This window comes from Streptopelia decaocto, assembly GCF_964273445.1.
Source record: "Streptopelia decaocto genome assembly, chromosome: 8".
In the NCBI taxonomy this organism is placed as follows: Eukaryota; Metazoa; Chordata; class Aves; order Columbiformes; family Columbidae; genus Streptopelia; species Streptopelia decaocto.
The window spans coordinates 21400172-21423665 of record NC_138662.1 but is presented as its reverse complement, the minus strand read 5'-3'; the positions used below and the strand labels follow the sequence as shown (position 1 = coordinate 21423665).

General features: G+C 44.6%; 1 protein-coding gene across 2 annotated transcripts in view; it reads right to left on the bottom strand.

The window, feature by feature from the left end:
• Nucleotides 1-23494, bottom strand: part of GRM7 (glutamate metabotropic receptor 7) — a gene marked incomplete at its 3' end in the record, with an annotated part of 243052 nt that overhangs the window by 53584 nt on the left and 165974 nt on the right. For both annotated transcript variants that reach the window (XM_082060405.1, XM_082060404.1), the window contains exons 7-8: nt 21627-21766; nt 3684-4619 (exon numbers count right to left, since the gene is read on the bottom strand). In XM_082060405.1, coding sequence (XP_081916531.1) covers nt 3684-4619; nt 21627-21766 — 1076 coding nt within the window. The remainder of the gene's footprint in view (nt 1-3683; nt 4620-21626; nt 21767-23494) is intronic.

Below are 23494 nucleotides of genomic sequence, written 5' to 3'. Positions count from 1 at the left end.
AACCCCATCCCCCATTCCCTCCGGAAGCTGGAGTTAAAATCAGAAAATACAATCAAAGTAAAAACTGATTAGCAACCAAGCAAGAGGCTGCGGGGACTAATTAACGAGGGGTGCAGGGCTGCGCGGGGCTGGTTCCGCTGCTGCAGGACCCGCAGCCCTGCCCGTCCCTCCACGCTGTGCTCTCAAATTTGGACTCAATTTGGGTTATTGATTCGGCCGCGCTTGGCCTGACCTCCCGGAGCAATCTGTGCTCTTCTCCAGCGCCGCTTTGTATCGACTCTGCCGGGCAGCTATGGCTCCTGTAATTGCTTTAACAGCTCTTTGAGGCCACTTTGCTTCTGATAAGATACCCACACATCCGCGGAGAATTTAAAATAGTTTTGTTGTCAAAAACAATTACATCAGGAGTGTAAAAGCGGCGTTTCATCCCTATGAGTCCCTCTGCGAACGTGCGGGTTGATCTGAGCAGCAGGAGCCGGGCAGGGATGGACACGGTCCCTGGTTCCCAACCCCCAAAACCCACCGGCCCTTCAGCTGACAATGGGTTTGATCGTCAGATGCTCAGAGCTGGACAGTAAGCGACCTCCCTTCTCTGTAGGGTCTCCTCTATATTCAGCAGCTTTCTACCAAATACATATGAAGGAAAGATCTTTCTGAGCAAAGATTCCAGGCACCGGGACTGTGCCCTGGTCCTCAAAATAAGGCAACACCAGCATTTTAGAGTAGATACTAACAGCTATAGGAAAACACAAAAAACCCCTCACCCTGAAGCGCAAGCCCCACAACCTGGACTACAGCAGCGATTCCCAGTGTTGGCGCAACAGCACCATGACCATCTCATCGAGGATGGAGAAAGGTGCAGAACGGTGGAACCCGCAGGAGCAGCCGCGGCCATGAGGGAACAACCGGCGGCATCACCAGAATAAGCCTATACATTGTAACGGACCATGTGCTCTCTGAGTTTTTAGATAGTGGACAAAGAAATTGTCTGAGTAAATGCGAGCTGTAAAAAGGTCAGGAATTTGATTTTTCCGTGAAGCACCTTCCATCCACGGAATGTTTTATCTCCATCCCATAGCGCACTCGTATCTCCAGCTTCCCTCCAGCCACGCGCCTCCCTCCCGCCTGCTGCAAATGCTCCTGCTTGAATTATTTGCCTTTTATAAATGGCTTGCAGCATACTTCTGGTTCTTTTTTGTTGTTTGTCGCTCTTGTTGTTATTTTCTACACTGAACAAGGTAGGTATTTTCAATATGCTTTCTACCCAACAACCTTATGCTTGTATTTATTGATAAAATAAAATAAATCCATGCAATGAAAATCACAACATTATATATAACACCATTTCTCAGTTTAAAAGATTGCGTTGCAGGAGATTTTCAGCAGGTGCAATTTCCATTTCAGCAAAGACCTGTGTGGCTCAGCTTAAGCACAATATTTTCTAGAGAAAATATCTGACAGGAAATCACTAGCAATCACCAAAAAGTACAATCTCCTCGAAAAGAAGAGAGACAGCAAGGAAAGTGAAGCAGCCGAGCCGCTGGATGTCTATAGAGCAGAAGGGGCCAAGCTGGGCTGTGGCACACGCTGGTGTCCCTGTCACCAGGAGCCGTGGTGGCACCAGGAGGGGACGTCCCCACGGCTGGAGCACAGCAAAGCCAAGGGCTGTTGGCTCTGCCCAGTGGCCTCTCCTGCATCCTGTGCGAAATCGAGTTAATCACCAGCTCTTTGTGCTGTCCTACATGAGTTCGTACAAGAATCTTACGCTTTCAAAGCAGCACAGGGTAATTCAGCTCTCTGCCTACAAGGAAACATAAAGCTTGAGCTACTAAATGGTTTTCAACGCTGGCAGCCGCCTTTGAAATTCTTTGGTCTTTCTATCAGCCGGTTAAATCTTTGCAGACAACAATTTAAAGCACTTGAGCTGGGTCACCCGCGGCCCGACGCGTTCCGGGCAGGGAGCACAAAAGCTGCCCCGTTGTCCCCTCATCCCACCACAGCTACAAACCGGCCCCACTGCAGCTAAAGCCGCTTATGCTGTTTCTTATCTCTCCCTCGACAGGGAGAGCAGAGGTGTTTGAAGCATTTGGAAGCCTTGGCAAACCTCCTTTACAGTTGAAATTAATTCCCTTTAGGGATGCAATGGCTGCCGTAAAGCCCATTGCGGAGGTGAGGCGATGTGTGAAAGCCTCCATCACCTCCTCACCCTCCTGGGCATCCTCTCTTCCCCCAGCTAACTGATGCCAAAACAATTGCAAATCTCCCCGCGACCAACCTCTTGAATTGCAAAGAACAAAGCTGTGGTGCAGGCACCTTCCTGCAGAAGAGACCGGTAGCCAAGCACAGACCCGCACACACGCCACCGCTGTCTGACCGCGATTCCTTCAATAACCCATACGGTTGAAAACTGCAAATTTGGGAATTATATCCCTGGCACAAAATGAGATGTGTTAGCTGGGAACTGAAATTTGCTCACTCATTCAAAAGCAGCGATAATTTCACCCACAGCGGTGAGCCTGCCCGGGTCTCGTGTTAAAGAACAATCGTTCAGTGAAGACAGAGGGGAAAAAGTAGCAAGAAGCCAAAGCTCTTTCCTGTGCAGGGTAGCTTGGGTTCAGTTAGGTGAGGATAACTGACTGTGCTACTGAAGCCACTCAAGATCTGCAGAACATCTGATGAGAGGTGAGCGGTGCCTCGGGGCAGCTGGAGGGGTCGGGGCTGGGGAGGGTGGAACAGTCTGACAGCAGGGCAGGGCAGCCTCATATTTTCATTGCTCCCTAAAGACGAGGCTTGCAGGTGGTGCCACATCACTCTGAAATTACAGCAACCTCCAAACGAGATTCTGAGAGCAGGAAAACCACGTCTCTATCACCAAGCATGAGCTGGAGCCACTTGTGCAGCAAGAGGAGGGTGCAAAAGGGGCCTGAGACACAGGAGGTCACTGCGGTTGCGATGCTCCATCACTTGCAGGCTGATTTAGCCCTACACATTGCGACAGCAGATCCATTTTTCACCTCTTGAACAGCCTTTACTCAACACGCACAGAGCAGCTGAGGTTCCGTCAGTGCTGGGCTCCCCGGGCTCTGGTGGATCTCGCTGCTGAAGAGCAGCCGCCCGGCCCTCGGGCTGTGCCCCCGCCACGGGCTGCAGGGTGAGCTCACCTGGGCTGGTCCAACACCAGCCCGTGCAGAACGCCGCGTCCGTCCAGGCTCCAGCTGGAGCTCAGGACAGCCTGTTCACCCTGCGGTGCGAGCGTGCCCCGAGGCTGCTGCTCGTGGAGCAGAGCACCGAGCGCTGCCCTCGCTCAGCTCCAGAAGCACAGGGGTCTACTGAACTGGTTTTTTGCTTACTCCTTGTATTCAGAATGATTTAGTTAAGGGATGCCTCTTTCTGGACAATGTGACAGTTAATTCCCACTTATCCAACTGAAAAGATACAATTGAAATGGATGCAACAATAAAACTAACGCCTAATATGATTGCTATTGATCATTTGCTGGTTTATCAAATGAATAGCCCACCAGCTAAATGGAGAAGGAAAATAGTGCAATATATCGCACGTCTCAGTAATGAGCTAACTGCATTGCACATTTTAAAATCTGTGTAAGGCTGAACATCAGTACATAATTGATAACTGCAATGAATCCCGATACATCAGGTGCACGTTTGTTCATTTTCACCTACCTTTTCAGCTGACTGGGCAGTGCCAAAAAATATTGGAATGAAGGCAAGCCATACTATACAGGTAGTGTACATAGTGAATCCAATGGGTTTAGCTTCATTAAAATTCTCTGGGACACCCCGAGTCTTGATGGCATACACAGTACACGTCACCATTAGAAGAATGCTATAACCCAAGGAACAAATGATTTGTAGATCCGTAATGTCACATTTGAGAACTCCTCTGGCTTGATCAGGGTTCATAGTTTTCTGCTCATCATAATCTATGATGATGTTGGGTGGGTCAACCGCAAACCAAATAAAGACACCTAGAAGCTGCACCGATATCAAACTCGATGTGATCGCCAGCTGCGACGTGGGGCTTATAAGCCTGGGTGCTGTCACTGACTTTTTGCCCTGTTCAAATATGCGGTAGATGCGGTTTGTTTTAGTTAACAGGGCTGCGTAGCTGATGCACATCCCCAAGCCCAAGAAGATCCGCCGGAAGGAGCACACGGCAACGTTTGGTTTGGCGATCATCAGAAACGTGATTATGTAGCAGAGAAATATCCCAGTTAACAGGACGTAGCTGAGTTCCCTCCCAGAAGCCCGGACGATGGGAGTGTCGTTGTACCTGATGAACGTTGCCATGACAAAAATGGTGGCGATAATCCCCAGCATGGCCAAGAAGACAGGTATGACGGCCCAGGGCGAGTGCCACTCCAGCTTGACGATGGGGATGGAGCGGCAGCCCGTGCGGTTCTCGTTGGGCCGCTCGTTGTAGGAGCAGAGCAGACAGGTCACCTCGTCGGCCTGGTACTGGTACCCGTCGCAGAGCTCGCAGTGCCAGCAGCACGGCATCCCCTTCACCATCTTCTTCCTCTCCCCCGGCTTGCAGGGCAGGCTGCAGACCGAGGCCGGGACCTCGCGCACGCCTCTGCCCCACTGCATCTCCTCGATCTGCAAGACATGGGAAATGGAGAGAGGGGGGGCATTTAGACATCGCTGTCGGACAGCCGGGTGGGGAGGAGCAAGGGGGAACCTGCAACAGGGGAAAACCAAATGGATGAAGTTTACACGTAGTAAACTCCTGGAAAAGCACCTGGTACCACACATGGTCATGTCTTCACATGAGACTCTAATGCATGGCTGTGTTTACTGCCTTCGTTTTTTGTTTCTAGTAGCAAACTCTGGTGGAATGACAGACAACATCGGACAAAACAGTAGAGTGTAAAACTCTTCCTTGTTCCATGAAAATTAGTAGAACACTGCAATGGCTCCAGGCAAGGCAGCAGTTACACCCGCAAAGCTGCTTTTCATGCATCTAGAGGTTGGGGCTTCTTACCAAGACCAGAACAAGAGATCTCCCTTCTTGGAACTACTACTGACCAGGCTGGTATTTTAAATGAGCTGAAAATGTGTCTTTTATAGGGCATGAAATCAGTGAGAACGTGGCAAGATCTGCAATGTGAGCCATGTAAGAAATATAAAGGACAAAGAAAATAGTCATCAATGAAAAAAGGAATAATTAGATAATATTTCATTTCAAAGTCACATTCTGCTTTTGAAATACCATACATGCTTCTGGGAATGCAAATTATAAATGATTGTATTAAACAAATGGAAAGTCTCACTTGTTCTGCAGTCTTATGAAACCCAGACTCCAAAGTATGTGCACAAAGGCTCCAAAGTACTGCAGAAAATTAGACTCACAAATCACTTCAAAAAATTCCAGACCAAAGTCAATAACCAGCTTCCAAGAACAAGGGAGGTTTAGCACTGGAAACCCCTGGAACAGTCCAGGCTGGAACCACTGGGCAGGTCCTGACATTCCCAGTGCCAATTCATTGCACCAAGTACCAACCCAGCTGCCCAGCAAAGCTTCAGTGGCTTCTCTGTGTGTGTATGGCTTTTCCAAATATAAAGCCTGATCTTCCAGGATAGATATGAATAAGTGTTATTAAAACCAAAATTACAGCTTTTTTTTTTAGGTTACTTAAATGCTTGGAAGTGCCACTATTTTCTATACAAGTAAAAAGTTCTAAGATGAGTTTCTTGAATCAGCTGCCTTGATTATTAATGTATACAGGAAGACCAGGGTTTGTGAGTCTTAAATTGAAGGATTAAGTTGCACACTTTCCTAATGTAATTCAAAATAGATCCTGTACCGTCTTCATTTCATGTGTTCAAAAAAACATACTGAAGTCACGCCCCGTTCAAATACTCTGCTACCAAGAGCCTCTGCTGTGAACGTTCTACAAATAACCCCTCAATAACAGATATTCCAGAGGTCTGTCTCTGCTTAAGAAACTTCATTAACCTCCAAGATTCACAATTTGTTCTGAAAAAAAAAAATAAATGTGAAAGTCTGTAGACAGGGTAACTCAGGGCAACTATAACTTACGTGGGTTTGTGCAGCTGGAAAGCGCCACACACCGATCCAGTCCAGAGCCTCCGTTTTCCTTCGTAATTATTAAACGCAGAAGCTACTCGACACCCTTTTTAGAATATGCATTGATGTGAAATGAGAAAGACATCCTAACTGCTTGGGCTTTGACCCACTGATGAAAGGATTCCCACCAATTTTCTGCATGTTAGTATCTCACAGAACCGCAGAATTATTAATGTGTTATCGTATCCCCACACTCCCTTCATGACCACAAAAGGGTGAATTCCCATCTTTTCAAACCTATCCCATGCCGTTGCTGAGTGGTCGGGATGGCCTGAAGGTACTTTATTCTGCGCAGATACCATGTGTAAAGAGATAAACAGAAGATCAGGCAAAATGATGGCAAGCCCTTTTTCTGGTCCCCTGGCGGGACACGGTGATAACTCTGTACCTGGCCCAGAGAGATCGGCGTGTTCTGCTGCTTCTGGCGAGCAAATGAGTAACGGAAAGCGCCTGGCGCCAGAGCCCGGCCTGGGAGGCGGGAATCTCAGCCACGTCAGGGACACTTTTCCCACTCAGAAAAGAAGATTTTTTAAACCCTTTTTTGTCTTTGAATTAAGTTTTTGCTTCATGACTCCTTTCCGAAATGCAAACAAAAGCAATAAAAGGTTCACCTGTGTATTTAACTGCTTTAGGATCGAATCATTGTGCCTGATGTACTTTTTTTTCTTTCCCCCTCCCTCCTCCTTCCATCCTTCATTGCAGCTGCTTTGAAATAACTCAGCTTTTGAAAAACTGGATCTGAAAAAGACTTCTATTGTGGCAAGTAATTGTTATATCCAGCCATTCCTGCATTTACTTAAATCTAAACCTGCTTATATTGAATAACTTTTTCCCAATAGCCTTAGTCACTAGAAACTTCTTACTTAAGTATTTTGCTGCGTTCAGGGTTTTATAAAATCCGGATAAAACAGAAAGGACAACTTTTGTCCACAACTTCTGTAAGAGACAAAATAGCAGAGGATTTCATCCAGAGGCAGCGCACTGTGGTATACTTACAAATCCTACATTTCTATAAGCAAATATAATAAACTCTTATCCCATAATCAGAAAGTGATTATCTGAGAACGCAAATCACAATCCAGAACACCCAGCTCTTGACCGACTCAGTACCAAGAGACACAATAAACTCCCCACCGCAATTCTGCCGGATTCGGGAAGGATGCAGATCCCAGACTGCACAAGATGCTGTAGAAACACATTTCTAATGCCTTGAAAAATCACGTATCTACCCACCATTCACTCATCATCATGCCAAGTGCCACATCTTCAACAGTATAATGTGCAGACTGCTGCTATTACATTGTATCATATTATTAGGTTATAATACTTAATTATAATAGTTCATCCACTGATGAATCGATCCGGTAAATGGGAAAAAACCCCGAACCTTCACAAATTGTGGGACATTTAAAAGAACTGAAGGACAGAAGAGCTTCGAAGTTGGCCCCTGTCCATGGTACCTGGATCCACCAGAGCCACCGCGTACAATAAAAACTACATCTTGCCTGTCACCACAGCACAGAGGTGAACAACCCAAAGCCAAACAACCGAAAACCACTAAAAAGAGAAGAAAAAGCTCCCTCGCAGATCTGGTTCCTTCCCCACAGCCCCAGCACCGGTCCTGGCCAGCGGTTCATTCGGCTGGTTCTCCCCACTCCTGCCTATGGCCCAGTTGATAAGCGCCTTGAGTTAGAGGGATGGGCTCCACTTCCAATATAAATTCTCATTATGTTCACTATAGAACAAACATTAATGAGAAATGCGTAGTCTGTTTCGTAAAGCCTAACATAATTGTTCATTTTAATGAATAAAATAACTCAATATACGGGTATAATTTAAACATCGATGTTTTTTTTTCACACCACCACAAATACTTCTGTAATAAGCTATTTGTTCTGAACTGAATTGTTTCGTGCAATGTTTGATTAAAATAAAAATCAGTACAAAAATAATTACGTTAGTGATAATTAACCTACTTAGGGAAAAAAATAGCCACATTCCCTGATAGGACTTTCATAACAACTGTGCCATTAATTTCACAGACACATTAGAAAACAATTGGGGAGGATTGTGCTCAGATTTATTGCCACCTTACAGATTGCTTTTGGACTCCAGTTACTAACTCAGCAGTTCAAATAGTTTTTGTATATTCAACTTCACAGATAGCAATATTTGCATGACTTAGCTCTCAGGGCTTAGCTATTAATGTCTTGTAATTAGTTTCTAAATCCAGGGCTTTAACGTGATAATGGTTTTAAGCTAAGAATATGTCAATAACACACAGTCAACAGAGCCTTCTGCAAAATATCAACTAAAATCCCTTAAACAGATCACAGCAGCGATAAGCCAAACTACCAGAGAAGTGTGTGAAGCTGCTCCTATGACTTGCCCAGACACCGCAAAGAAGATGTTTTACCTCATGCTATAATTTATTTTAAATTCCCTGCCCCTAGGGGATTGACAGAAAAGCCGTAAGATGAGCGTGGAGCCTGCGAGGGGACGGAGGCAAAACATCCCGCTGGTTTTTGCCTGTGAACAAGTCACTTTATTCAGAGCCTCCCAAAAGGAGGGAAACACCCAGACACTCCTGCCTCTTCATTTTCTTTCTGTATTCTTGTTTTAAATCAAAGTCCAAATGCAGCTACTTCAAAGTGGCTTTTGCAAATCTGTGCAGGGCACAAATAGGACATGTCCACCAGCAGCCCCCAAAACCCAGAGATAACAGTGAATAACCTGGTCGAGAGACAACAGCGTCTAAACCTGATCTGGAGATAACAGTGTCTAAACCTGACCTAGAGTTAACTCTGTCTAAACCTGATCAGGAGATAAATCCCTCCAACCTATCCTTTTTATAAAGAGAAGTTAAACATCCTTATATGTATATTTTTGTGGCATCTCTATAAACAACCACGAAACAAACAAATAACAGCTTTCTAATTGAAGGTGGTAGAAACTCATCACTTCTCAAAGTCTTCCAGCCAAAAAACTCCCCATTTTTCATGGCCAGCACAAATCAGAAAAGGTGTCAGGAAGTTGTGACAACATCCCCATAGCACCAGGGTTTGCATCCCAGCACCTTCGGGTACCTGGTGGAGGCTTGAACTGAAATTCTGGAGGTCAGTTGCCCATCTGTGTATTTCTCTAGTAAGAAAACTCTACTTTTATTTTACACCTTTGCTACCGGCAGGTGCAGGCGGGAGAGGCTCCGTCCCGCTCCACTCTTCCCACAGGGAACATTCCGCTCTGTTTTACCTGTCGCGGGTAAAATCCCCTGGCACCGGTGGGTATTTGTGCACAGCTAGAAAAATCTGCATTGCATCTACATCACCTTTTATTGAACACATTAAATTAATTATGATTTAAACTTCAACTAAAAACATCAATTTTGTTCCTACACTGCAGCTCTTTTTTGGCGAGTTCATAATAAGCAGCTCTTAACCTACATATGAACCTCATTTATTTTTCTCTTTCCTTCCCTGATCTTACCATTCCTTTCATTTAATATTTGTCATCATTTTCTCCCGATCTTACCTGCTTTAAAGACACCAGCAGCAAGTGACACTGAGCACGAGTAATACCATCTCTAATGAGATCCAAAGGCTATTTGTTCTCCTTTAAACCAAGGACATTTTTAGCACAACAGCAATGTAGAGAGAAATGCTTAATCTACAGTTTTTGCAAAAATGCTTATTATCATACACTTCTGTTGACACACAATAAAACTGAAAGTTAATTATATTAATGCTTCTAAACGCAGCTACAGTTTTGTGTTGTCTTCTCCCTAATGGAAGAGGATGGACCATGCGTCTTCAGTATTCATCCTGCAACCCCTGCAGAGGCTTTTTTTAATTAAAAAAGATCACGTACTTCCAAATGTGCATAGATAACACATAATTCTTATCTATTTAAGTTGATAGGTTGGAGCAAATCTATCTTCTGAAAGCAGAGGTAGTGTAAGACAATTTGTCATCGTTAAGTAAGTGGCTGAGAACCAGAAGTTCTGAGATGAGCCCCCAGCCAAGGACCGAGTGACGGAGCGTCTGGGGTTTAATTCCCGGCACATCCCATTGTCAAACGAGTCAAAAGAGAATCCAGCCCAAGAGTTGTCTTCCATATTTCACAAAACAGGCTGAGCTCATAGTGCTCTTAATATTTTACATGCAGAAAAGAACATCTCCCACATGGGGAGCAATGCTGCCGCTCTTCCACGCTGCGCTTCGTTTCAGAATATCATGTATTCGTTTGAAAATGAATCAAACCAGCCCTCACTGTCTATTGCTGTTCATTCTCCTGCTGTCACTTTTTTTCCCCTCAACCAACAACAGAAATTTTAGGGGAAAGTTTGATCACCAAGCGTTTTCCTTCAATTCCTGCTACAACCCAGCAGAGCGCAGACCCGTGGAGCATCAACGACCTGATCGTTTTGCTTTTTTGTGAAGGATACTCTAAAGGCATCTGTTGGTGGGAGATGGGGGGGAAAGGACAACCTATTGCTCAGATCAAGGGGCTATTTACACATCAGCTTTCAGCTTTACGTGGGGTGACCAGGCCCCGGCTCACTGGGACGCTCCGTCACTTCGCCAAAGGAACTCTACCGAGTACATGGAAACTCAAACTTTTCAAAGTCCTCGAGCTTGGCCTGATGAAGATTTTAATGGCCATAACCAAAGGCAGCTCCTTGCATCAGCTGATTTTTACTAATAAGCAAGACAACAGCCTTCATTGAGAGCTATGTCTGCAAGCTGCTTACACAATGTGCAAAGCAGTGTCAGCAGCAGCCGGGAGGCGTAAGGAACACGCAGCACCCCAAATAACACGCTTACACCCCGCTGCAGTTCGCCTTTGAAACACGCTGGCTGAGCCAGGACCCTTTCTTTGATTCAGTCTAGAGAGATAAATACTCTAGGAGAGGATCACCGTCCTTCATCATTTAATAGTTATAATAGTTTAAATATACTGTTTAATGAATGGGCCAGAAGAGAAGCCCCGAACAAACCCAAAATGATCGCAACAGGCTTGACACACTCTGCCATATGAAACAAAAAGGGAAAAGATGAAAGATTTCATTTCAAAGTGAGGTGGCCCAGTTACAAACTTACGTAAGAGAAACTGTTCAATATTTCACTATTCTGCTGGATAAAGCCTTAACAAAGTTCCCTTCAATCAAAAGCATTTTAGATCTTTACTTTCTTCTCCTTTTTAGGTTGGTTGGATATGTTTGTGTGTATCTTATTTCAAGTATATCCACGTTGCAACTGGAATGTAAATAAGAAACTTCAATGTTCTGAGGCATACAGTAAATAATTAGATCCAGCTCCCTCTAGTACGACTCCCACAGCAGCACGGCTGGAGGGTTTTGTCGTGCAGGATGGTGAGAAACCCTCAACCCAAAGCACCCAAGCACCCAACCAGAGCTCAGCATCGGGGCAGAGCAACTGCTCACGTGTTTCAGCAAAAACAAATCAAGTATTCAAGTGCTTGTTTCAACCACGTTCATAAAGCTCAGCAATCGGCAAGTTCAAATTCTCAATAACAAGACTGGATGACAATGCCACATCTAGAAGCAAACCCAGGAATTCTGCTTTTCTCCTGAAAACTCCTTTGCCAAGTTATTTTTCATGGTATAGCCATGTATTGACCTTGCCTAAGTTTTGCGAAAAGTATCAGCCCTTTATGCTTGTTTGTCCCTGCTTATGAAGTAATAACTTAATTTTTCCCCTGTTATTTATGATTGCGAAGAAGGAATACATCTGCTAAATCTGATAGACGGCTTTCAAAATGGAAAGGGTAATAACTAGAGATGCACCAAATGGCATGTGTGCAATTTGGATTGCATTTATCTTGAAGTGCCTGCCAACTCAAAATGCTTTAGTTTATTTATCCTACTAATTCCCAAGCTGATTCAAAGACCAGTATTTGCTAGTCAAATTATTTGGTCCCGGTTTTCCCTTTTTAAAGAATCAGCATCAATGGTACAATAATTTTCTCATCATGGCGAGCGTGTGTGGCATAATGACACACAGGCCAGGGAAGAAAGATGAAAGAAGCAGAAAATTCTGAGTGAAGCTCAGTCCCTAACTCATTTAGGCCCTAATTGGATTGCTGCAGTGTTATTAATACTATTAAATTATCTTGCTCAGGTTGTACTCAGTCAATCGGTCCCTAAAAGGGCTGTAGATGGTACACAGAAAATTAGAGTTGGCTGATGGGACTTTAATTACAGCGCACTTGGGGCCGCTCTTCCATCAACGCCGCTGGAACCGAGCGGGAGAGGAAGAGGAGGGTGATGTGGTTGTGATGGGCGGTCTTATAAATCTAAATTTCTAAGAATAAAAATACCGGTCCTGCAATCACACCCTGCCTTAAATGATAATGGTGTGGGTCTAGTTGAAATTCCACTCAAAATCTGAAGCAATAATGTCACAAAACCTTGCCTTCTTCCCCCATCCTCATCCTCATCCATCCTCAGGACTGAAACTGGTAACTTGTTCCCTCCAGTAAAGCACCCTAAAAACTGGAAGGTGCCATCCCAGTTGTGCAGGGGATTTTCCTCCCCACTCCTGTTCACCAGCCTGTCCAAGGGACGGGAACCACAGGAATGGAATAAAATATCTAAATATAGTTACCATGGAAAGCCAGATGCTCGGGTGCTACTTTTAATGGTCAAGTACACATCCTCCGCACCATTAGAACCTGCAATTAAGATGTAAACGAGCTTGTTTCACGGGAATCATTTCATGCAGCATTTTCATATCAAATGTGCATTTTCAGATCAGTGGGAGAAGAAACAAATAAAAAAAGAAAACAAAGCAAATAAAGGCTACCCCTCGAATTTTAAGAGCAGGCTAAAGATGCTTTTCAGCTTTTTATTTGGGGCCATTATTGCCTAGCATGTGAGCGATTAGCTTGAGACACATTAAAATGCACACTATATAGCCGATATTATAGTCTTGCTGCAAACCACGTCAATTTTCTACATAAATCAGTATTCTGGGACATTTAAAAAGTGATTATTTTTGACCCATTCAATACATGTTCCCTGTCAGGAACCTTTATGCTTTGCTTAAATGTTGGAAACTCAAAGGACTGTTCGCACAGTACGGATGCGTGTGGAGCTTTTTAAATACCCTTGATGGGATTTCTTTCTGCCCTCTAAAGCAAACAGGCGCAAATTACGCAATCATCATCGTTTCTACTCCGCTGTCCTCGGCACTTGCATCTGGATGGTAGCAAAATTGCATTTTGCAAAGCACAGCTGGATTATGTTTTGAACCTACAGGAATAGCTTGAAGCCAATTGTTCCTGTATCTGTTGATACAATACAGTAAAATATTGACAGGTAAATTGGATAAACAAAAATGGAGAGAAATGAGCGAGTCTTTGGGAGTCCCTGGACTACTGGTGTGATGGGGCTGCCAGCCCACACCTGCGCAACTCCCATCTCAGGAGGTGAAGCCCCAAACCCAATGCATCCAAACCACCTGGGGTGCTAAAACCACACGGGTTTTGTTCCAAGAGCACTGACCAAGTTAGGCTGTGAGCCCGTGAGCAGGACCAACAGCATCCCAGCCCTGCTGCCTGTTCGCAGGCGTTTGGGGGACCCAAGGGAGCACTAAGGAATTAGCACATGGTCATTCAGCGGGCCAGTGGTCTGAAAAATCCCCTTCCAGTTGGCTGGAAGTTAATTCTGCAAGCTACGATAATTAAAGGTGTTCACACCGGTCATGGCTGACATGAGCAATGAGAGATTACAGAATCTAACAACGGAACAAAATAAACATCTATTATTACAGCTATTGACATGTTGGGCATGGCAACCTGCTAGCCAAAACAGGGAATTGGGTTGTGTTTTGGGAATGCTGATGTGAGTATTCACGTTTAACTCTGACTGGCCTGCACACAAGCTGGCTGGTGGTGTAACGGAGACCGAGCTCCGAGCAGCCGCGGCACAGACCTGCAACCGCGATGGGATCCATCGGGATGGGCTTTGCATTCAGCGCTGTTTGTGAGCTGATTCCCCAACACCCCAGCACCCATGGCTGAGACTGTCACTGTCACCTGTGGCTGACGTGACACTAAGAAGCGGGTGGAGGGCCAGGGAGCAGAAGCTGCAGTGTTGGTTACGGGGGCTGCAGCGGGGTTTGTCTCATCTCCATGGGCTGAAGCAGCAGCCCAGAGCTTTATGTACCATAAAACCAGTTCTTTTGGGGCAGAACAACATTTCCCAGGCGTTTGTAGAGCAGATAGCAATGCCACGGCCCCGGAGGAGCGGAGCTGCAGCAGCCGCAGCTCACCCACCAGGAACAGCACTGGCTGAGCTCACATTAAGTTACTTTAAGAAACAGCCCAGATTAGGTTACTTTCCAAAATTGCCAATGAGGCTACAGTGGCTGAAATAATCCACCTTTTTTTCAGCTATCAGAAACCCGGTTATTTCTGGATACAACTACACCTCAACGTATGCCAATATACAAGCTAATTAAATCGAAGGGTTTAGCTAATTTCATTAAAAATGTAAACACTGGTATTTTTCAACAAGCGGCTGCATCAGCTGAAAGCTCAAGGTTCTGCACTGACATTCAGAAACAACACATACTAATCATGCTTAATACTTAAAATCTTAATTTTAAATAACACCCTGACCTCATTAGCTGACTTTATTTAATGAGAGTGTCTAACACCTAAATAATGCAAACCTCCTCTCAGCCCGTCGGCCCAGATTCCAGGCTGCAATAGGGATGGGTTTAAATTGCCTTTGTACCAGCCACTCACTCCAGGCTGCAGCAGGGACACGAGAGGACACAACCAGGGCCAATTTGTGTGACAATAACTGAAATGAGAGAGGAAATTGATACCAATTTTTATCTATCTTGGTGTCATCTTTGAACCATGATTTTGAGCTCACTCAGGTGTTGCAAACCAATAGAAATCTTGGGGTTTATATACTGCAAAGGTCTGTGCATGTGTCTATACCTATCCATCCATCCACATATAAAGGCATGCAAATACACTTTTTTTATATACATATATTTGCAAACAGTTTTTTTTTTTATTATACATGACACGCATGCAGGAGCTAAAACTGACAATGCTGTTGATAATTGTGCTTTCAGCTGCACACATCTTCACTAAGGTGAAATTGTTTAGGTGGGAGATGCCCAACTTCTATTTTTAAATGCTATATAATATACTTCAAAATACAGTCTTTTAAAAAAGCTCTTTATCAGCCAAGGACACACCATCTTCAGCCATCCCAAACAATCCTATGGCTATTGTGGTAAAATTCTCTCATCCCTCGCTGTTTAAAGCAAAACCTCATAATTGGCGAGATACGTGCCCTGCTGCTCCCCTTCCACCAGAGACCGAGGGGATCCCAGGCTCTTAATAAACTGAAATCTGCGTATTCTCCACAAAGATTTACTTTTTGCTGCACAATATTCTGAAATCAATCCATCTGCTCTGGGCATGCTCTGCTCCCCCCCCAGACACAGAAAACCCCAAACAAACCCAAACCAAAACAAGGAACAATGACCAGAAATACACCTGAACGCACTATTTTAGAAAAACACCATCCGTTGGCAGAATATCCCTGAGCAAACTTCACTGAATAGTTGCTTGGATCTATCACCACTCTGAACGTTTTACCAAAAGAAGTCAGGTACATACAGGGGTCTTGCCAGAAGGTTAGGTATTTAATTGCTCTTTTCATTAACTTGCTATTTATCATATTTGTTTCCAAACTCTATAGCAGAGATGTCTGAGCCCAGACAGATTCAGTAGGTGTTGCAGCGTGCAGGATCTGCAGAGATTGCACGGATTATTATGAACTTACTTAAAATACTTCTGTTTGTGGGGCAAAAAGAACGCAGCAGTGCCTCAGAGTTTCTGGTCCTGAAGCAAACAGAGAGCGGGTACAGGAATGTTGTTTTTTTTTAAAGCAAGACTTACTATCACTTTTCATGCTCCTGAACCTACAGTGAAGAAACCACCACAATACGGCAATTTCCCCAAGGAGGAGGGAACTATTAACACGTACACAGCGATCTCCTCACCACACACCGTGAGCCGGGATTTATAAGGTGAGTTTGAACCACGTAACGTATGTGTTTATGGGACCATATTGATAATTATCAATGCTATTCATCTTCTAAGCACTTGTTGAGCAAGACGGCAGCGATACATCACGTATTGCTGGAGGAGATTAACGAAGCGTCAGGGATTGCTGAGCAGCCCCCCGGCTGCACCCAAACGGCTCCGGTTCCCGCAGTCGTGTTCTGAGCGTCATTTACAATTCAAGGGCACATCTATAAAACAATACAGACTCCTCTTTGTTTTGTTTATCTCCACATGCAGTACGTTTAGGCATCTTTAATATGTATTTGTTTCTGTTCGCAAACAAATTAATTAGATAAATGTTTTAATTTTCTCTGGAGCTTGCAGTTAACTCTGTCTGATGCTTTGGAAGCGAAACATGTTTTGAGGGAGAGCTACCTGAAATCTCTGCAGTGCAATGAAGGACAGGACATCATGTTTTCCACCACTGCTCTTTATCAGCCGAGGACACACCATCTTCAGCCATCCCAAAAATCAGCTGCAGCATCTGATCAGCACCCGTGTGCCCCACGGCACCTTTATGAGCCATAACACGGAGCTGGAAGAGCACACTTGGCAAGTTGGAGATGCCAGTGCAATTAAAACAACATGATGCACCCTATGTGAACACTAATAGGCTAGAAGTACAGCGTTAATGAGACAATCAAACTGAAAGAAGACACTATTAGCTTGCTCTAGGAAGACATCCCTCTCAAATGGCAAATAAATGGGTCTCCTGTAACCATTGCAGGACTCACAAAGATGAGGGTAAAGGTGAAACGGGCCGCAGGCTGTGAAGGGATGGTAGGAGATGACCAACACATCTCAGTGGGGTTCCACCACCCATCGGGGGCGAGAACATTTCCCCACCAGAGCTTCCTTCTTGGTGAGCAGTCAAGATCTCTGGTCCATCCCACGGGATCCCAGTATCCCAACAACTCATCTGTTGCTGATGACAGAACGCAGCCGGTGTCCATACGCCAGAGCCCGGACACGTCTCTTCACCCTGCTCATGGATCAGCCTCAGTGGTGCCAGCACATCCCAAAACCAGGACTAAACCACTCAAACGGAGAACTTTAAATGAGCTCAGCCTTTTAATGACCACCAACAACTTGCCAACATGAAACGGGAAAACAAGGCAGAGAGGGGGAGAAAAGACCCTGGTCCAAAGCAGGTCTGCCGGTCATTTCAGCCATACAAGAGATGGAACTGGTATGCTACTCATCCAAACCCAACAGCAGTAACACTTTTGCATAAACCACATTTTTACCAAAAATTATTGGAAGCAAGACTAGCTTTACTTTTCTTTCTGCATAACTGTTAGAAATTTCTAAATTTTGCTATCACTTTATAGGAAAATTTGAAGGAAGCGGAACGCACGTATGCTCTCTCCATGCTAGATTCATTTCCGATAACTTTTGAACTCGCTGGCCAATTTAAAGTACATTTGCGACAAGCAGAGATTTCTGAAGGACGTGTCTGCAGGTTTAGTAAAACTCAGTGGATAGTCAGCAGAAAGATCCCCAACACGGAGCATCTCCATCACCCTTTCAATGCAGCCACAGCACAGGCTGTCACTTCCACAGCAAATGACGTGGGGGTGCCGGGGGGAATTCAGGCACCGCAGGGAAATTGTATAGACAGCTGTGGGAAGGAGTCACGGGGAACGTGATGGAGGACGCTGCTGGGACAGGGCATGCGGAAGACAAATCCTTGGAAAAATATGTTCAACAATTGCACAGGGATTGTTTATTTTGGGATTTTGACAGTTTGTGGATACTTGCAGAGGTTTGGATGTGAAAACATAGTAAACCTGGGATCTGATGAGGACTCTGTATAGAGAAAGAGAAGCAATATCACCAGATTTCCCACGAGAACCTGCAGCTCCTCTAGGAGCGATCCATTTCTCCCTCCTTCGGGCACACCAGTTCCTCCACGAGAGATGCGTTTCTGACTTTTTCAGGCACTTCAACGCATGCCAAGTTGCATTCAGCTGTATCAGAGCTGGTCAGGCAGTTCCTCACATTCCTGCAGTGCCTTGTACTGAGCAGCCTCAAAGTGCTTTACAGACACTAAAAAATACAGGCGCACGTGGCAAGAAGACATCTGTAGTTATTGGATCTACAGCATACACAGGGTAAAATGGAGCACAGAGGGTCTTCCTCTTTCATCATCTTTCTAAAATTCTAAGTGAAACACAAGGCATGAAAGCAGAGCCTGTGTCTCTGGCCACGCTGCCTTCATGCTTAGTCCTCCGAGTCATCCTTATTTCCTATAGCTTGAATAGCACAGGTATTTGGGATCTAGTTATTGCAAAGGTAAAGAATAAAAAAGTTACCCATTTGCAAAGCGAAACAACCAAGAACCAGCTGGTACCTGACACGCCGCCTTTTCCCCATGCCAAATGTCCTCCTTTTCACCACCAGCGCTTTTTGCTTTTGAAATGCACCGTTAAAGCTAAATTCAGTTAAAACGGTTCTCTTGATAATGATGTAACTGCCTTGCAATCCAGGAGCGGTACCCTCAGCACCAGCAGAGAAACACAAATCCTGGTTTCAGTATAACCGTGGTCAACAGGTTTATTGTCTAATGGTATTAGCTGCATCTTGGCCATTCCACTGGCTGGGGGGTCATGGCACTGGGTTTCAATAGCGATGCAGCTAGCCAAGTTTCCCATCTGAAAATTCAGGGCAAAGCATTTTGAACTGCAGGAGGTGACCTGATCAATACCGCCTACTAAATCTGCGCGCAGGGGGCCGAACAGGGGCTGGTGGAGCTCCACACCCTGTTCAGAAAGCGCGGGAGGCGGGAGACGCGCTGCCAGGAGCTCCCGCGGGGGGCAGGTGGGCACCTTGGACTCACAACTTCACTGCAGGGAGAACAAAGCACCGCGAGTTTGTCATGGAATACCAGCCAAGCCGGCTAAAATTAGACATCTGCTCATTTTATCCTTGCGCAGCTATCTGTGAAATACAGCCAAAATTGTTACTAAATCATGCATTGCGCACCAGGCGAAGCTGCGCTGGGTTGCTTGACATCAAGCAAGCAAAAGAAAATCTGGCGACTGCGCCATCCCTTTGTAAAAACCACATTACGTCCCAAGTTTGCTGCAGTGAAGAGTCATGAAATATTTTTACTTGGTTATTGACCAGATTGTGACCTTGGATACCAAAATGTAAATTTGGGGTGAGTCAACTGCGCTCAGAGGAGGCTCTTCACAGCCCAGCCGGCACACGGGAGCACAGACCTGCCCTATGGAGCCTCTCTGCAGACATAAAGCAAAGGCGATGCAAGGATACGGAGAAGCAATCAGGATTGAAAGAAATACACAGAAAATCACGGACACTTTGCAAAGCCAGGTTTATAAACTTATGACAAAAAAATAAAAACAAACTGATATGATATATTTTAAGACTTGCAAATGTATCGTTAAAGATCTCTTCTGTCCATCTAGTGTCTTATGCAATGGAAAGAGAAATGAAAAAAGAAGTTATTCTGTAATTTCACATGAAAAAATATGGTACAGCTATCAAAATTAATCATCCTGTGCTCCCCTACTTCTCACCCCAAAACCCTGTGAATGGAGATGTGCCACATCCCATTGCAGATCAGACCGACATGAGGCTGGGCAGTAACGCTGCTTCCCGGAGAAACACAGCAAAGTGTTCCTACCCCTCCTTTGAACGAGGACAATAATCAAGCAGAAAACATTTATTTACCTATGATAGACTTTGACACTAATTTGCCTGCCGCCTTTTTGATCTGGAGTGTCCTTACCAATAAGCTCTGCACAACAGGGCAGAACAACTGTTCTCTTTTGTAAGCGAGGAAATTGAGACACACAGAACTGAACCAGCCTGGCCAGGATGACAAGTCTCTGGGAAAACAAAGCATCACTTCAGCATTTTCTAAATTAAAATAAGCACTCTGACCAAACATCCTTTCTTTTGTTTCCCTTCTCGTGTAGGTATTAAATAAATAAGAATTGGGGAAATATATCCTGAAGTGTTATCTCCACAGTAATTACTGAAGACGAATTGTAGCCTTTGGCAGTTTTGCCTGGGATGTATGTAACAGCAGTGATTATTTTGGTTGGTTATTTTACCCTTAACTTCTCTAAACTCCACAATTTTCTTCATTATTGTAAGAAAATCCAGACAGGAACTGTCACAGCAATGCTAATCCTGTGTGAGAAACCAGGACCCAGAAGCAAGTGGAAGGGGAGTTATTAAGAGAATCTCAGCCGTTGATAGAGCTGTGAGCATGAGAGGGTGAGGAGAGTGCTCTTTATGGAAACATCTAACACAACAACAGGAATACAAATCAAGCTCCACTAATTTAGCTTGAAATTTTAATGAATCAGGATGTGTAGTTTATATAAAGAAGGATTTACTTAATAAAATATTAATACTTTTGCTAAAAGAACTGTAAATTGCAAGTTAATATAGTTTTCCTGAAATAGAACACCAAAAGTTGAAAACCAGTGGAAAAGCATATAGAAAATCAAAATGAGGCAAAATTCAAGAAGAGCCACACAAAGAGAGGGACCTGGTGTGACCTCAGGTGGGAACTCTGAGAGGAGAAACTGCCTTTGTATCAATGGGCATTTCACTCGGGAACACCTTGATGTTCCTCAGGCTCTGTTGCTGAAGAGCAGCCAAACCGAACTGAAACCACGGTCTTTGTGCTTTAATAACTATCAACAAGGGGTCAAATAACTCTAAGGTTAAACCGGCACTATTTCTCCGTGTTATTGAGGCTCAAGCAACTTGCACAAAGCCAAGTAGAAGCCTGGACCCAGATGTGCAGCCCCATCACAGACCATTCTGTGCAGGTGAAGCTGACACGGGCTCCAGCTTCTCAAGCCTCGCTTGTGGTTTTTTCCATCTGGGAAACATCAAAGTATCTCGTGGGTCTTTGATCACCTGCTTGTTTTTCTTTAGGCGTCATTACGAAAAGGCCATCTCATTCATATGGATATCTTGGCTACGTGCTTAAAAGTAACACCGGAAAAGTGAGTCACTCAAAAAAACACATTTAGTTTCAGCTTTCCTAAAACTAGAAAAACTAAAGAATATAGCCAGAAAAACTGAAGAGCATCTGCAAATGAAAGCCCATTGGTTTCAAACCACAACACATTACTGCTTCATTTTCCAAGTTGGCAACTAGGGACTTGAGACACACAGAAGTAATAAAATTTGCATGATCACCTAATGCCTCTATTAGTCTGAGGAGCTTTGGTACTCACAGTACAGAGAAATGGTTGTGGGACAGAGTAAAAGGAGATAATATGCAAAAAACTCGCACTATGTAGTTGTGAAGAAATAGTAAAGATCCTCATTAATTTTTGCAACCTAAACCAACCAGCATTTAGCAAGTGAACCTGACAAAACAGTGCAAGCGAAGAATAAACCAGGCTCACGTTGAGCTGGAGGTCGTCTGTCCACTGGCCGACGAGGCGGTAGCCGGGGGTGCTGGTGTTGGTGGTGTGGAACTGGAAGATGTCGTAGCGCCCGGGCGCATCACCATTCTTGTTGAACATCACTGGAGTTCCAGCACTGCCTGGGGGAAGAAAACAAGACAAAATCCAACCAAACAACCAACAAAAGCCAAATCTTCAGAGCATCTATTGTATTTAGTCATGGTTGAGAGCTTTTGAACTGGTAACGTGTTTCAGGCAAAGTCCTCTATCGCCTCAGCCATCTAAACCGGGCACTTCAGGACACGGAGGTACAATCCCAGCCCTCTTCCACTGATCAGTTACCACCGCCCAAACCTACCGACTAAAAATAAAAAGAAGCAAAACTAGATCAGTCGTACTTCACTGCAGCTTTGCATGAAGCAAGAAATATCAGAAGGTTTTTCTTCCTGCCCTCCGGCCTCCCGCCCGCCTCTCTTTCCTCGGGGAGTTCTTCACTGAAAATCAGTCCTGTGAATGGAGCCTCCAAACCATTTTTTTCCCCGCAGAAGATGTTCCATCTGCTTCTGAGAGATTCTGCTGTCAGAAGTCAGCCCAGGTCTAGTGAATCTTGACTAGCATCCAGAAATAGCTTCCTCCTCCACAATATGTTCTTATTCCCATAATCAGCATGCAGTTGGGATGGAAAAGAACAGACTAGGCTCCAGGAAGACTGTTGCTTGTCTGCTCCCTTATTTAGACTCAATTGCGCTGCTGATACAGGCTGAAAAGTATCTCGGTCAGGAACAGTTCAGAATCAGGATCCCAAATTAACTTCATTTGCCATATACAAGGCAAGGACGCCCCCCAACCCTTTCCCTGCACGGGTGCTGAGCAAAACCAGCTGCATCCCAGAGGTGAAGCGATAACCGAGCAATGGGACAGACCATTCCTGCTACGCAGGCGAGTTCTCCCCGAACATCTGCATTTTAATTGCCATGGCATTCGATGTGAACACTTTCTTAGATGAGAATTCAGAGCAGTGTTGCATTTCCTCAAATCTCTCGGTGAAAACTTCAAGGGTGACATTTATTTCAAGACATATTAAAATAGGTTTCCGTAGGGTACAGTAATATTGTGTCAAGATTGAAGATTATGACAATACTCCAGCATATCTATATTCAAAGCTTCCTCCTCCTGCATAACTTTTTTTCCCTAAAGCAATGAGAAATCTCTCCTGTTGTAGCATTGAACTTTAAGATTATGGTTTTCTTCATGATTCCCATTCTTCATTGAATTCCAGTGAGTGAAAAAAGGATTTGAAGGAGTGAATTAGCATAGTTTCCATTCTAGCCTTGGTAAATTGTTTCCTGTCTATCCTACAGTCCTCTGAGATCAGATACAGATTCAGTTCAAAGGCTGGTACAGAAAATCTTCCACTGAAATCTCCCCTCGCTGGTTCCTTATGAGCACTGGGCAGATCTTTAATTGTCATTACAGATTAATATAGCCAGAACACATTTAGAGTGAAAACACTTAAAGTGAATAAGAAGAAATGGCTGTAATTCCTCGTCTCCTTCGAAAAGTCGGCACAAATGGTAAACGGGATTTAGCTAATCATAACTCCTAAAAGGCTGTATATTATTAGTTAAGCTCGGTTTTGTCAGAGCTGACAAAAAAGTACAATTCACAGGGTAGGAGATTGCGTGAGGCTCCCAAAATGCACCATAGACATTTGTGGGTTCCCCATATCCTGACAAAACCCCACACGGACATGAAACATCCACGTCTGTGTGTCAGAAGGCAGATTGAGAGCGGACGCCATCGTCATGGCCAAAGTCAACAGCACCGAGACAAACTCTGCTGCCTCAAATCTCACGTGTGCTGAGGGG